We start from the raw sequence: 16833 nt of genomic DNA on the forward strand, positions 1-16833 counted from the left end.
GACGAGAGAGAGAAAAAAAAATAATAATTGAAAGGCCCCATAGTTTCTTTCATTTAGTCATTACATGCGCGCCCACAAACAATTGCCTGCGCTTGCGCACATTTTTTTTTCTTTTTTTTTCTCATCTCTCAACAGGTCTACCGGGGTTTGAACAAGACCTCTCTCTCTCTCTTCATCTCTCTCCCTCTCTCACTCTCTCACTCGGAAATCACGAAAGCCGCCGGCTCGCGCGCGCGGAGCTCCGTCTGATTACTCCACTCTCGCGCAGGCTGAGTGTCGGACCGCTGAAAGCTCGGCGCCACTTTCCGTCTCTTCCTTCCGCACTGCGATTCCGTGAGGTGACAGTTCTCGCGGCGGACCCCTAAACAACACCTGGACGGCGCGTTTCGCCCGGGGGAGGAGGAGGAGGAGGTGGTGGTTGGGGGGGGAGAGAGAGACACGGGAGACGTGTTTTGGGAGGGAGTCTCGAGCGGACGACCAAATGCTCGAGACCCGCGGCCGGTGGCCCCAGACTCCGACGGGGGGGAGGGAGACCAGCAGCTGAGCCGTGATGGGACAGTTTTCGGGAGGATGCTACCTGAGTTTTTCCGTCCTCGCGCTTCTCGGTTTGCGAGTCCCGGCCACGTTAGCGAGAGGTAAGCACCGCAGCCGGCACGGGGGTGTGAGGAAGGGGAGGGTGTGGGTGTGTGTGTGGGGGGGGGGGGGGGTCTCCGGAATAAAACTCGAGGAAAAAAAAAAAAGGCGTGTGCCTCGGCAGACTGTGGTTTGGAGTTGGTTTTGGGCTTTAAAAAGTGATATTCCGACTACCGTTTTGTCTTTAAAAAAAAATTTTTTTAAATGAAGTGAGACGTTTTTGACGTGGCATTTGAATTCTGACTAGTTTTTGTGATGCGCAACACGCTCGCTGGGGGAGGGGGGAGTGGTGGGGGGGTTTCTTTGGGTAGAGTGAGCTTTTTTTTTTATTGACCAGGTAATTGTTTTTTTTTTTTAAAGTGAGACGAGTTTGTCCGAATGAATAAAAGTGAAGCTGATGATGAATCAAAACTACACTGACGATACACTTGGCTCGGGAAAACAACCTTCAATCCGAGATCGACTGACTGATCCGCTGCTGCTGTCGCGTTTTAAAGCGGAGAAGGCGAAACCTTATTTCAAACACTGCACGAGACGCGTTTGACAAAGCTTGTGACATAAATGTATTTATGTGTTGTTGTTTTTGTTGTTGTTGTTGTTTTTGTTTTTTTGTTGCATTTCAAATCCACCGCATTTGGACAAATAGTTGTTACACTGTTGTTTTCCTGTTGACAAAATATAAGCAGAAAAGTAGTTGGCATGCCAGTCTGTCCTATTTTCCTACTTTTAGTCTATGTAAGTTGTCGTATGGACCGGACGGGCTATTGAATACACTGTGCTCCCAAGCTGTGGTGATACATGGGGATGATTGATTGATGGTTGCTGTGAAAGTTGTAGATGTTTTTTTGTTTTGTTTTTCATTGAAATTTCTCAGGCATGTGCAAAAGAATTGGTTGGATTTAAAAAAAAAAAAAAAAAAAAAAAAAAAAAAAGGCTCGGTGATTGTGTATTTACAAGATGGTAGGCCAGTGGATACTAAAGGGTTGCTGTGCTTTGAAAACCCACCCAGTGTCTGTCTTAATGATTACGCACAGATGGGATTCTGCTGAACTCTCGGCCGGTGATATAAGCCGAGAGGGCACCGTGTTTTGTTATGCGCCGTCTGAAAGTGTTTCGGTTTGGTCAGTGAACAGATCATCACGAAATCTTTGCTTTCTCATTTGGCGAATCCGTCCTGACCTATTGACATCCATTTTGCTCGCGCTGGAGATGAGACAAAGATGCATTTGCAAGTCAATTAGTTAAGTAGCCCTAAGGTTTCCATTTTTGCATTCCAAGTTTTGGAAATTAGCTTCGGCTTGGATATTTGCATTGCATAAATATTAGATTAAGGGTTTTGTCATTCTTTTTTTTTCTTTTTTTTCTAAGTCGCTCTGAAAGGCATTGAAGATAACCTCACAAAACTGGCTCCAAATTGTGTTTATACAACCAGCGTTTCCGCAGCGGCTGCATCATTTCCATGTGAAATGTTGCATGATATTTGAAAGGAGTGACCTGTGCTTGGCAGGAAGGTGTGGGGTGGGAATACAAAACAATAATGTTGCAAGTGCATGAAAGTGAAAGTGAGTGCTTGTTCGTGCAAGATGGAGCTGTATAGGTGCTGTATATTTTGTATTACATCTGCCAGGTTTGCAGTGGCTCTCTCCCAGGCTTTAAAATAAATATTTATGTCGTGCAATGATATGCATGTCAACAGTCAAATTCATTATGCAGACGTGACATGAAATGAAAAAGGCATTCTCCACAACAACAACAACAAAAAATGACTGCTACATAATGCGAAAGCGAGGCAAAGTTACGGAGCATGGTTGAAATATAATGTCAGTTCTCTTGCCACGTCCAATGCACATTATACAGGACGTGTTTTCCCCTACAGTCGCTTATTTAGTTGCCAGTTCAGGCCCAAGTTATAACTCACTGATCCACATGTATTGCGAGGATTCATCACTCATCCGCTAAGCATATGATTTAAAGCTGGGAACGCTAAGACAGCAGAGACTGGAACGAACTCACCCCAAAGGAGAAACCTACTATCGGAGCCCACAGGTGGATCCGGGGGAGGAAATGGGGCTGATGAAATGTTTACCAGCAGCAGCAGCGTTAACCGTGAATGAGTGCGTGGCAGTGTACGTGTGTTAATGTGTGTCGGAGTGTGTCGCACGTGAGAAAGAGGTGTGGCGTTCAGGGTGTTTTTTTTTTTGTGTGTGTTTTTTTTTGTAGCTTTGTCTTGCTGAAAAAGACTGATCTGCGTTCCCACTTGTCATATTACTTCAGCTAAAACGAGCCACGGACCACGTTGAAATTTCATATACAGATTTTCATTGAAACAACAGGAAAGAGCTCGCACGAAAGTATATCACAAATACATTAAACATGGCCTCAGCTGATGTGTAGTAGATGCACGTAAACTCGAATTAATTTTGCTGTCAAAATAACTAACCGCAGGGCAAGGAGGGTTGTTTTTTTTGTGTGTGTGTCCCCCTCCCCCCGCCCTCGTTGTTAGTAAGTCCCAAGACGAGCCTGATTTGACAAATAGGATTTGACCCGACTAAGAACTATCACCCGTGGAGCCGAAGCTTGACGTAGCTTATTCCCCGGTGCCCTCCAGCTCCTTTTGTTGTCCCGAAACAATGAACAACAACATCGGTGTGGTCAAACGGCTGCGGCGCGTGACTTGGTTCATTCATTACGTCGGCACTGGAGTTTTTAATCTCGAGTTCTGTCCGCATACATAAATGACGTAGATGCACCAAACGCTCATTAATCTTTGGCATAAAAAAAAAATAGTCCCCAATAAATGCACTATTAACTCCAGTTTGAGTAATGTTTGCGGAACCTACGGCGCTGAAACTTTTCGATTCACGACCGTTTTTTGAGGACTTATCTTCAGCACATTGATGAATCGACTCGGGGCTGGTTGAGGGCCACGGAGACGAGCTAACCCCGTTGTTTTTGGTCTTTTTACGGGATTCGTCAACAGTCGAGGAAAAAAAACTGCAGAATAATGGCGGCGATATCCTTTTAAATTAGATCCAAGATTGGTCGGGGGGAGGGGGGGATGGGATAGACTGCTTCATTTAAACCATCAATTTGGTCCTAATGGGCTATATAAGCCTGTCAGGGTGAAATCAATAATTGTTCCCCTTTTGGTCTGATATGACAGTTACTGGTCCGCCCGGAGCGAAGACGCCGGCTTCTCTCCACGCCGAGGGAAACGGGAGGAGAAGCAGCGGCCGTGAAAAATGTCTGCTTGACCTCAGATCACGTTATAAGGAGAACCGCCGCTCCCGCCTCGCTGCAAACCGAGTGTCGGTCGCAGCAGAGATATGCGCGTGTCGACCGGCACGGCGAGATGCTCGCGCGATACACTGCATTTCATTTAATTTTAGGGCCATGAATTTCCCTTCGGTTTAATGAAATTGGCCGAGCTCTTAGTGGTCGAGGCTTAGTGCCGCAGCCCCTGTAGTCCATTATACCGCCTGCTGCAAAAAAAACAACTAAAAAACACAGCCTAGCTTCAGCATGGTGTAAGTGGGGGAAAAAAAAACAGCTCAAGAGAGACACAAAGAGAGAGGGGGATAAAGGGCAATGGAGTCATCTCTACCATGTTTTATTTATCCCCCCCCACCCCTCAAAAAAAAAAAAAAAAAAATGACTGCCAGAATCTTTCTCAAGCTCCGGCTTTGATTTAACTGACATTTCACATGACATGAATTCGCGAGCACAGTTGGGGAAGTCTCCACCAGTTGTTTCCGTTCTGTAAGAGATCGCATGGTAGTCACATTGCCCCGTTTCGCTGCTGCATTATTCAAACGGAGCCCATTTCTCCATCCAACCCATCAAACCGCCCCTTCTCTCCCATCATTCCTTCTTCTTCTCCACTTTCAGAGGCACCTAAGATCACCCCGTCTCCTCCTCCCCCCTGCAAGCCAAAGAAAGGGGAGGAGGGGAGGTGTGGGGGAGGGAGGGAGGGAGGGAGGGGGGTGAAGTGGAAATATTTTCTCCAGAAAGCTACAAGATCAAATATGTGGAAATATTCCTGGGAGTGTTTTTTTCAGAAAGAAAATTTCACTTGGAAGTAAACCTACACGCGCTCATTACGCCTATAAAGTGTCTGGCTTTGGATGGAGCGGCAGCAGTAATCAAAAAGCTATTGTGTTGTTGTTGTTTTGTTTTTTGTTTTTTTGGTATGCATGGGATATGGAGACTTTGGAATCTCGTCAAAAAGATAAAGCTTTTGTTCACGATATTCCCGTGAGTGGTGGGATTGATTGGAACACAATCCTTTTGTTTGGTCCAATAAAAAGAACACAATGCTTTTTTTTTAAACCTGGTGATGTAACGTCGTATTTCTGCACAGTTTGTCTTTTGTTCCCGTTGTACATTTCTTTCTTGGATGTAGAGAGCTTTAACGAGGCATCACTTTAATTTGGAAAGCAACGATCAGGTTTTTGTTGGCCCGGATACTGATCCCTTTCCCTTTCAGTGGCGGGTTTCTGCTGACGCTCGGTGTACATAGTTTAAAAAAAAAAAAAAAAAGAAGATCATCAGCAGAAGACGTGCGGTGTTGATTAAACACGCATCTGGAAAATAAAATGATGAACTGCAGCCTACTTAAATTTGCCACTTCTTATTTGTCTCAATCCAAATACTTGGTTCACGACTGTTAAACTGATAAGCCTGAATTGTTAACATGATAAATGACCTATAAAAGTTTAACGGGGAGAATATTATTCCTGAAATTGTTTTAGTCGAGAAACTGCGCCGGCAGAGTTGGGGTGGTGGGGGAGGGGGTCGGAGGAGGAGGAGGGGAGGGAGGGGGATGTTAAGCACGCTGCTCTTCGCTAATGAGAAAAAGAAAGGGCGGATAAAAGGTTCAATAACGCATTCGTCAAGAGTCACTTGAACCATCGTTCCCAAATCATCTTTTTTCGCATTTAAAACGCGCCAATTTGAACTTGCGTGCGCAAAAGAGACGAGCTCAGCTGGCTGACGTGAACAGATCAAAAACAAATGAGAGGTTCATTTAAGCCCGCGCAGATTCTTTAAACTGCGCACAGATCAGCCCGATCTACTCGGCGCTCAGGCATTTATGCACACGACAGTTGCCGCGATTACACTTTAATCACTCGGCATCTTTTATACATGTGGTGTGTCTCCATGCGTGCACTATAATCCACTCTTACAGTACGTTGCGGAGAGAATGACAGGTTGTCAGATGCGGCCATTTCAGTCACATCCTGCAGGTTTTTTGTTATTTATATATATATATATATATATATATATATTTTTTTTTTTTTTTTTTTTTCCTCTCGGCCTCGAAGCTTTCTCTTCCATCCGAGCCGGGCTGTGCTGTCATGTGTTTTTCTAATAACACTGAAAGGAGAAGCCTTGGAGATAACTGCCAATCCACAATGCACCTTTCAATGCCTCACTGGCTAACTCAAGGGCATCTCCACAAATGCTAGATTCACACCGCACACGCCACATTCACTTCAATGCCAAACGTGTCTCTCCCCGCCGCTCTCCCGCTCCCTCTCTCATAGCTTCCAGTTTGTACCTGGGGTTTTTCACGGTTGTTTTCCCGCAAGTGCTTTTATTTCATAAATACCCGTCGTGCCCCCGCGTCCGTTCTCGTTGCCCGTTCCCTCCCTTTCGGTGTAATTTAGTTTCGGCGGATTGTCGCCGTGACAAATGCATTGCTTCTGGTATCATTTCTCAACTCACCTGACCGAAGGAGGGTTTGGAAAAAGCAGCGTGAGGAAGCGAGTAACGTTCAAAATGGAAAAAAAAAAAAAAAAAAAAAAAAAGAAGAAGCAGGAGAGGCGAGAGAAAGACGGATAGGAGGGTTACAGTGCAGAATATTTAAGCGTCTCATGTTATCAGTAACTGCCACAGAGGTTTGTCAGTAACAGCCAGCACCTGTCACTGCTCTCCCTGATGGATTAATTCCAAGAGTAATCAAAAGCAATACATATTTAATGACTTGGAATTAAAATGCGGGTTTACGTATGCGTGTGTGTACTGCAGTGTTTCGACTCCCAGAAGTGAAGACGTTCTGGTATCGAATGAAATGAAGGATCAAAGTGAGTCAAAAAGAACAAATTAAGACGTCAATTGCTTTTCTCTTTTATGTATTTGATGCTATTCATCAGGTTTTTCTTTTATTTATTTATTTTTAAAGGTGACTTCTCAGTGCGGAAACTCTCTGAACTGTGGACCATAATACTCTGTGACAATGTTGACGTGAAACTTATTGGAAACATATCAAGTATATCATCGTTGGTGATTTAGTCCTCGTACACTTTTCTATACAAAGAATATGAAGCCAAGTCTGTACCACCTTGGCTTTGACATTATTCAAATTTACATCGGTAAGGTTTGGGCCTGGTATCGTTCACATTTTTTTAAATTTTTTTTTTTTTTTAATATGGGTACAGATACCTTTACTTTGATTCAAGTTCCTTTTTAAAGATCCCTTTACCGATACCAAAAAAAAGAAATTACACATTAGAGTACACATCTTGAGTTTTCATGCAGTTTAGTGGGGGAGAGTGTAACCCTGGATGTTTCCTTTAGCTACAGTAAACAGATCTTCCTAAAACGCTGTACATGGAAGCTATTTCCTTGATGCTATAAATTACCGATGTCCCTCAAACGCCTCGCACGATATCGGTCCACGGTAGTTTGCCGGTTGCAAACGGAGAACCCTCCAGTTATTGCGGCGCAAAAGAAATGGCTACAAAAAAAAAATAATAGTTTGAAAAGAGTGAAATGAGGTGATGTAATGTAAGATGACTTGAAACTGGGTGTTTTTTGTTTTGTTTTATCTACCTGGTGAACGCTGTCGCTCACTGATGCTACTACGGTTCACTCCTGCGTAAATTGTTAGTGTGGGCGTGGCCTCGGCATCGAAATTAGACGCAGAATGACGAGGCATTTTTGGCTATTAGATAGTCCCGAAGCGATTCGGTCAGTGTTGAAGTTCAGTACGCAGCCCCCTAAGTAAGGGGTCGGTGGTAAATATTGGAGCGTCGCGTACAACTGAGATCCTTTTTTTGATCTCGGGAGCACCGCCACCTTTTGGCCGGGTTCATTGTTTTGGAAGCAGTAGTGGTAGATCATCCACATTTCATATTTTCAAACCTCCCCTTTCATGTCGGGTTTGCCGCCTCTCTCCCCAAAAAATAAGAACTAATAATTCCGTGCCACCGCGAGCTCCAGAAAAGCACTGTGTCTGACTATATTTCATGCAGCCCTGTCTGTCGTCAATGGCCGTTTGGGGCTTTTGTGAGTGTCAGAGATGCAGGATGAGGTTTAAGAGTCCCCCTTGGCACATGAAGCCTACATAATACCTCTCTGAAGTCGTGTGTGACTGTATGTTGTAAAACCAACAAAGCTCTCTTATTCGTGAAATGAAACGGAAAGTGGAGCTCCATTGGCCTTTTGAAGATGCCTCCTGTGTTTGTTTGTTGTTTCTTTTTTTGTTGTTGTTTTTTTTGTACAAGAAACCCTCAGTTCGGCAGACAAAGAGAAAGATTCGGAAAACGTTGTCTTTTGATATGATGAAACGCAAACAACTCGACGTTAAACCCTCCAAAAAAGAATATTTCCATACTTTGCCAGAGTAAACTTGGAACAAACGGACTACATTAAAGATGACTGGGCTTTCTCTTTTATATCCATATTTCATGAATCCAAAACAACAGTTCAAAGTCACAATTAATGTTCGTGTCAACAGAAATAACAAATAAACCCACAAATGAACTGCAAACAATTGATCATCTTTGACTGCCTCATTAAATGGCAGTGAAGCAGCATGTTATTAAATAATGTGCTGACTAAATTTAAATGTAATAATCAGATCAGAAATACAACATTTGTGCAACACCGTCATTACTGTACGCCAACAGTTTATCTGTGTGCCGTCACGTGTTTTTGGCTTAAAACAAAACAAATTAACGATCGACAATTATGGAAGCTGAGACTCTGTGAACCTCAACTTCAGATGCTTTATAATGATCCACCTCCAGGATGATATCATCCGAACTGGTCGTCAGAACATGCTTATATTAATTATGCGTAATGAATATGTATTTCACGGCTACTATAATGCCTGGGATACACGATATCGCCCCGTCGAAGTTTCGCCCTTGGAGACGAGCTTTGATGAGAGCGTTTTGGCGGTTCAGGGTAGAAAAAAAATAAAATAAGTGTGCTGCTTGCCGAAGCAGAAAGAGTAATCTCCACGGGACGGTGTTTGGACGAGCCGTTTAAAACCACGGGGAGACTCCGCTGCACCCATTCTATCTTTTAACCATTTATCTTTGCTGTCTCTTTTTCTTCTTTTTTTTTTTTTTGGACTCGACATTCGTAAAAGGCAAGTTTGCTTGATATAAAGGGCTCAGCCTTCAATAATCGCGAGTTCAGAGTTCACTAAACGGTCCGTTTCGGCTCCTCTCGCGGCTTGACTGCTGCATCGTCCCCTCCGCGGCCCACCGCCAGCCCCCTTTTACACCCTTTCAGCCGTGATCCGCAAACACTGACGAGCTGTCCGTGCCTTCCTTGGCACTCATTGTCATTGCTTTTTTTTTTTTCTTTCTCTCTTCTCCTCCTCCTCGCCTGCTCTTTGGTAAAATGTCACACTTCAGTCAGAGCTGCACAGTTTGTCCTCCACTTCAGCTGCTCCAGCTCCACCTTTATTGGGTGTTTCTGTTCTTTTTAAACCCACTATCCGCGAACAAGAGTCAGGTTCTTACTTTCTCAGGGTTTTTTTTTCCAAAGCAAGCCATCTGTTCACGCTGTTGACTGTTAAAGAATTGTAGCATTTGTGTTTTTTTTTTCATTGGCATCAACATCAATCACATATTGCTCTTACTTCCTGCTGTATTGACAGCTACATGACCTCCTGTTGCCTATTGGTTGGTCACGTTTATGATGTCATATTTCAGGGCAGTATCGCAGCGGAGCGTGAAATTGACACGCCCGTCCACTACAGCAAAACGTGAGATAGGTACGCTTTGGACTGCCTAAGCGTGAAAGTTTCACGTTTTGTAACGCGCCAGCACGTAAATGTCACGTGACAAAGGATCATGTGACCAAGGTCCCGCACCATAAGTATTGAGAGCACGAAATGAGATCTTGCAGCGGTATTAGGAGGCAGGAGGGGTGGCATGATGTCATTAATCGTAGACTACCATGCGCGATGAGGTTTGAATTCAGGAGGTGACATTGTTCTTGAGTTATTTCCCATTTATTTCCTTCTTTTTTTTCCCCCCCTCTTTGCCGTGATACAAGGTTGTATATTTAATAGGAATATAATCGAGGGACTCAAAATTTGACTCGTGCCACCGATTTACATTTAAATGAGAATGAAAACAAAATGAGAAAACAAAATCTGAATGTAAAATTATGTTTACATTCATCCAGGTCTGTGTTGAACCGTTCCTTGTTGTGTATTGACACGGCTGCTTAATGCCTTGAATAGCTGAATATAAATCCATACGTTAAGTTGGGTGGTTTCCTTCTGCTCTCTGCAGGGTCCTGTATGTGTAACTTTGATGAGGTTCCCCTTCAGCCAAGGACTCCCCTTTGTCATCAAGACGGATAACATCTATTCTGCGCATCGATGTGGCTACATTCATTTAAAGACTACTTTTGTTTCACCTCACAGACGGCCGAATCAATAAATAGCGTCGCCTATTTCTTCTTCATTTCATCTTCGCCGATTCGGATCAAACTCAAAGCGGAGGACGACGCGGGGGATCTACATTACGAAGCCAGAGCTCCTATATTCAGCTAACTGATTAACACTGTAGTAATTTTATATTTGCATTATTCGACAATTCCTCCTCCTCCTCCTCCTCCGAAGACAAAAAAACAACAACAATGCATTTTATCCCAGTAACCCATATTGCAGCAGAGCTCGCTGCATGCCCCCCCCCCCCCGAGCTGCAGAAGCTCCGCTGTCCTTCCCAAAACTATTAAAAACGCATTAAACAGCCATATTGTCTCGCTGGTTAATAGGATCCTTTATTGCAACCAACACGAGGATCGCAGTTTATTCCCGAAACAACTTCCGAGGCCGAAGCCACGAGCTCCACATTTGAACCGCTTCGAGCACAAGCCGAGAGGAATCGGCACGTTTTCAATCCCGTCGCCCGGAGACCGAAGAGCAACGAGAGTTTATTCTCTTTCAATGGAATCGCCATTGACTGAAATATTAAAACCTTCATTATAATGCCGAGTTTGGATGAGGGATGGATTTTGCAACAAGTTTTAAAGGGAAACATGTAAAAGAACGTGTACAAGTGATGATTGTTAACGCGTCTTCCAGCTGCTTTAGTAATGCGACTGTACGTTCAATAAAACGTCACGCTCAGCGACGTCATGTCTTGCAGTTTGCGTGCATTGCTTTTGTAGCGGCACCGACACTTACAGTGTTTCTGCTGCAGGGGATGACTCTTTGGCATTGTCGGCCTGTCACGGTACCTCCAACCGGCGCGTACACGTGTTACTGACAAGGCCCATATTCAAGGCATTGAATTGGAGAAGCTTCTGAAATTGAAGTGTCGGGTTGAAATGAACACGCTGCGAATTAGAATGCGGAAATAGGAAAAGACAAACTATTGTGCGGCGAGCCTCTCGTGTTGACATTTTTTTGTGTGTGTGCGCGCGTTGTGTTTACCGACTGTGTCCAATATCTAGATACCAGAGTGTAAAAGGAGAGAAAAAAAAAAAAAAAAGCTCATCACTTTCCTGCAGGAATACAGTCAAACGCTTTTTTTTTTCTTCTTCTTCTTTGCTGTATCGTAATGAGAGTGCAGCGACGGTCTCATGCTCCCGCTTCCTAATCAGTTATCGTGGGATCTCGCTAATGTCTAGGTATCCCTCTCCTTTCCCCCCGCGTATGTGCACGTCGTATTGCTGTAATCCAAAACAAGGCCCTGATAAAACGACAGGATAAAACCCAATTACCCAGTAGGCAGTCCCGAGTCATCTCCCATTTGTTCCAGCCATTGTCTCCTCCGTCTGCTTCTCTTTTATCTCGATTTGTATGGTTTACTCAAAGACCACCCCGGCTGATTGTAATCTGCAGGTGAAAAGGAATGAGGTAAATATAAGTGAAGAAGAAGCCGGAGTGACGGAGCGAGCTAATCGATGGCGGGGCCCTCGCTCGCACGCGGGGGGGGGGAGGTTGTGGGGGTGGGTGGGTTGGCGGGTGGAGAGGGAGATTCTCATTTCTCTGCAGTATAATCTTCCCACGTGATTGTGAAGTTTGTGCGCGCCGGGGCTTCTGAGGGGACCAATTAAAGAGCGGCGGGGGCTGGAGTCTGAACTGCTGGCTCTCCTAATAGCCTACAGGCTGGAGTGGTCCTGATCCATAGTCAGTCGATAACACAAGCCTCCCAAAGTCTCAGCCAATGAATGCCAACAATCAAATTCAATACAGCGGAGAGGAATAATAAGAAGAGGGTGGGTGGGGGGGGGAGGAAAAAAAAAAAGAAGCCTCGAATGGAATAAATATTGTAACGTGTGCAAAAAAAAAAAAAAAAACAACAACCCGCTTATTTGTTTGTGCTTTCGGCTTTATATTATAGGAAGATGTTCTGCACAGGAAAGTGATGTTGTGATAAACATATCCAAGGCTTGAAAACAACAACAACAGCAACAAAAACGATATTTTTATCCCAGAAGTGTAAGAGAGGGCCAACATGATCTTGACCTTTTTGGAGGTGATGTGAGAATCGGCCGTCGTTTTTGAGCTTTAAGTGCACCGTCTTGAGTGCAAGTGTTTTCGTCTTTGTCTGGATTCGGGTCTGTTATATGTTGTCCTCCCTGCAGGCCGTGTATATATATATATACACTCTGTTTGTTTGTTTGTTTGTTTGTTCACACACACACATACAAACACACACACAAACAAACACCGAGGTAATATACCGCTGACATTCAGTTCTCCCGTCTTTTTCTCCCGTGACCTACAAGGCGTACGATAACCTGCAGCACGGCGCCGGGTTTGTTTTCGAGGCTAACGGAGAACTCTCCCGAGGCGGAACAGAAGCCGCCCGACGTTACGGCCCGTCCTCCAAGGGACTCTCGTTCCCTCGTAGCTACCACGCGACCGCGATGCCCAAGAATCGTGACATTAGTCCATTTGTCGAACGCTTCGGGTCCAGAGCATCTTGCCCCCGATTTCAAGACTCTCTTGTTTTCACTACAATTTGCTTCTCTTTGATTTTACAGTTAGACTCGCTACGAAACTGTAAAGCTTTTAATTGGATGGATCTGTTGATTGTCTTCTCAGTTGTTTGAATAGCTCGGTTCGCAAATTGCGAGAAAGCGCTGGAAATTGCTTGATTTGCCCCCAAAATCCTCACGTTATTCACATTTGAAGAACTTTAAATCGGAGAATTTCTTCGTAGGAAAAAAAAATTAAAAATCACTGAAATTCATTAAACGATTATCGAGATAGTTGCCAATTAAGTTTCTGACGGTCAACTAATCTATTGAGTAATACAGCTGGAATATCAACACAAAATTGCTTTATTAGTCAATTCATAGATTAATTGAATGGCACAAACTTAATTGCAAACTATTTTGATTATTGTGTCTTATAAGAATTCAACATGAAGGTGCTGCGACTGTGGTAACTAGAATAAAATAGCTTCTATATAAAATCAATTTTCATACAATGCAATAATCATTCGGAAGCTCAGGCCCCCCCCCCCCCCCCCATGTCGTGTTATTTCCACCCGTCTCTTCCCACCGTGGCAGATATGGGCCTTTCTTTGCACGTCCATTGTTCTTTTCATTGTGTCGTTTCATTACAGCGGCGCATTAGCTCCTTCTGGGTGATGTTGCCCGTTTCGATAACTGGCAGGAGAAAACCCGTCTCGCTGACTCTAACTCGCTGAGACTGTGGCCACCAGCTCCTCGGCGAGATCCTGAGCAAGTCTGAAAGGAGTGACAGAAATACATATTTCACCAGGCTGCCCCTTTGTTGATGTTAAGGACAGTGCATTAGTGTAATCCGCAGGCATTCTCCCTTTTTTTTTTATGATTTATTTTAATTCTAGTCAATTATCGAAGCGAGATGAATTGTTCTGATGAATGCAGCGGACTGAAATTTAATACACCTGTATGTTCAAACTCGCCACGATTATAGGTCAACGTTACATTTAGATTCACTTGTATCGGGGTGTTTCTGACTTTGTGTGTGTGTGTGTGTTTATATTAATGTGATTTGTTGATTCTCTCTCTCGAGTGCACTCTAAAGAGCCAGGAGATCTCCTACGGTCTAATCGTGATGGCTGGTGCCACGCATTTGTCTGCATCTGCATTTCATGCCAGCAGTTAATTTATGTCTCTTGTCTTCATTCATCTCCTCAGCAGTGTTTCACGCGAGTAAAAAAAAAAAAAAAAAAAAAAACCAACAGAAAAGCTTTTTTGCTCTTTGCTCATCGGCTACCGAACGAGCGTTGACCAGATTGAAGCGAAGGTAGCAAACGTGTGCACCGAGTCGACGGGTTGTAACCGCGTACTTATACAGTGAGCACATGCAGTCGTGACGTAATGGCTACTTCAAGAGATTTTTGTTGAACATTAACTGGCGTACAAGAAATAAACAATGAAACGTGAATAGAAACGATTCCGACGATGATGCAAAATGATTGCGGTCGGCTCTAATCGTGATCAGGCGAGTCTTCAGTGATTGTGACAGCTGTAACCATGAGTCAGTCCACCTGCTCCCTTCAGTTTGTTCTCCAAGTCATTGCTTTTATTCAAGGCTCTTTTCATATTCACCTGCTGAAGGAGGAATCTTTTTTTTGTTGTTGTTGTTTTTTTTTTGTCTTTTCTCACTTAAAACCAAAGTTTAAGGTCTCCATATACATAATTGTGTGATCACCAACTAGTTTGAAAGGCACTTATGGTCTAATACGCAACTTGAACAAGTGCAATGTGCAAACTGAAAAAACACCAGTGTGCAAACTTTTCAGTCGGAGTCGACTTCACAATGAATTGAAGATGTCTTGTGTTCAGAGGTGAAACTTATGAAGTGAAAAATACTTCAATATTCAAAGATTCTGGATTTATTAAAAAAAAAAATATATATATATTTTTAGTGAAAGAGAAGGCATAGATGTTGGATTAAATAAATGTGAAGTAACTTTTTATGGACAATTCACGAGACACAAATCAGTGATAATCTTTTTAAATGGCTGCAACGGTGGAAAACCGATTGGAGCATCTATTCGGAGTATTTTTTTTTTTTTTTTTTTAAACTTGAGTATGTAATGTCCAGCCTGTGCTTAATATATCACTTGGTATCGGTACTTGGTCTCATCCCATTATCTTTAACCGTGGACAGCTGAACACCCAAACGCGTCCTAAGAACGTAACCAACGTAACAAGAACACAGAACATATTGTGAATATAACTAAATTTGATGAAATATTTATCAGCATTTTCAGAAAAAAAAAAAACAGCCAGACTTTTGTAACGGCATCAAATTATCTTCACGCAGTAAAATAGTAAATAATAAGGACGGGGCATGATTTTAGAATTTCCGAAAAGTCAACGAGCGTGTCGCTCTTCCTCATTTCCCCTGTTTTTAACAGAGCCGGGACGTAAGGCGTTACTCCTGTCAGAAGGTGGCGGTATTGCGCCTAAAAGCTGTTTGACAGCCGCCGTTAATTGCCCTAACGAGAAAAACAACACGTCGCTGTGAGGCTCTCGGCGCTCGGCAGGTAAAAACTGTGTAACGCTGTGAGATCAGATGCCACGGTGCGAAACAGCAGAAACGAGCGAAGACGACTGGAGCCGTGGAAAACTTGTGTCGAACTCCAATTTTTTTTTTTAAAAAAGAATAGAGATTAGGTGCCGCACGAACTCTGCAGGTAAAGCTTGAATAGTTCCCGAGCATTTTGGAAAGGTGTTTTTGCTTCACGTTAGGAGATCTTCTGCCTCCTCGTCTCTCTCTCTCTCTCTCTCTCTGCCTTCCTGTCCCCCCTTCCCCCCCCCCCCCCCCCCCGACTCGTGCAGATGTCGCTGAGGACACCTTCGCCAAAGGGTTCGAGCTGCCGGCTCGAGTCAAACGGCAAAGCTCGTTTCTCGCTTATCCTCCCGCTTTGAACTAAAGCGCAGCGCCGTGATAATCGTCCCGGATAGCCGATCGATCTGCTTCTGAACCGACCGGAATCGTTTCCTCATTTTCCCTCCTCGATCTGAGCACGGCGGCTACGGGGACGAGCGGCACGGAACGGAGGCGGGGCGGCCGTCGGGAATTCTTTTTTTTTTCTTTTTCTCCTCACCAGCCACCTCGTCGCACCGTTCGTCCGTTGGCCGGATTTATCGGGAACGGAGGATCTGCTCTTTTAACAGGGCAAACCAAAGGCTTTATCGGACCGCTACTGTCGTGCTGCGCCGCGTCAGTGGACTGAGAACACAGCTGAGCACTCTGCGCATCACAAGTTTGTTTTTTTATGGTTTGAACTTTGTATTCGTGGACGTGAGCGCTTGGCCGACAGCCCCTGGACTACCCTCTCTACGTGTTCTGGTTGATAACGAGTTTCGGGTCAAATTAGTTGCAAAATGACAGCATATTGCAGCCCTACGCTCAGTCCTGTAGCGTCAGACAGCTAACGGGGTCCTGTTAGGAGGAGGAGGAGGAGGAGGAGGAGGAAACAGGTGTGTAAGCAGGTGGCGGAATTTGAAGACTGTCAGGTTGGGAAAGCAGAATAAGGGCGACAAGTGGGCAGGTGACGAATGACAGGAGTCCGGGGGCGTGGACGTGGAGACGCTGTGCCGGGACGCGGAGACGGGGGGGGCGGGCATCATTGGAGCGCAGTGCAGTTTATCCAAAGGTGTACCTGTCCACGAAAGAGGCGGACATTTACAACTTTATTGAACCAACCTCATTCTGTTTTTTTTTTTTTTTTTTGTGTCGAGTCAAATCAGTTTATTTAAAGTGTAAAAAAAAACATGAAAACAAAACCACGTTGAAGTAGCAAAGACCGCATTTAATACGTGTGTTGTTTTAAAAAAAAGAAAGAGTAACCTTGGCCGATGACACCGTGACGAAGGTGGATCAGCGTCACCCGAGCCAGCCGTAACTATAAGCTTTATCAAAAAGGGAGCTGGTTCCACAGGACAGAGGCCTGAAAGCTTGTGTGTTTTCAGCTGTATCACACTTAAAAA

At 44.3% G+C, this 16833-nt stretch overlaps 1 protein-coding gene across 2 annotated transcripts in view; it reads left to right on the plus strand.

The window, feature by feature from the left end:
• Positions 1-429: 429 nt before the first annotated feature.
• Positions 430-16833, plus strand: part of LOC138622251 (netrin receptor UNC5D-like) — a 163987-nt gene continuing 147583 nt past the window's right edge. For both annotated transcript variants that reach the window (XM_069700903.1, XM_069700904.1), the window contains exon 1: positions 430-635. In XM_069700903.1, coding sequence (XP_069557004.1) covers positions 551-635 — 85 coding nt within the window. In that variant the 5' untranslated portion in view covers positions 430-550. The remainder of the gene's footprint in view (positions 636-16833) is intronic.

The sequence above is a fragment of the Brachyistius frenatus genome, unplaced genomic scaffold, assembly GCF_029030835.1.
Source record: "Brachyistius frenatus isolate BFR_SWC_R1_liver_20210118 unplaced genomic scaffold, ASM2903083v1 Contig_35, whole genome shotgun sequence".
Lineage (NCBI taxonomy): Eukaryota > Metazoa > Chordata > Actinopteri > Embiotocidae > Brachyistius > Brachyistius frenatus.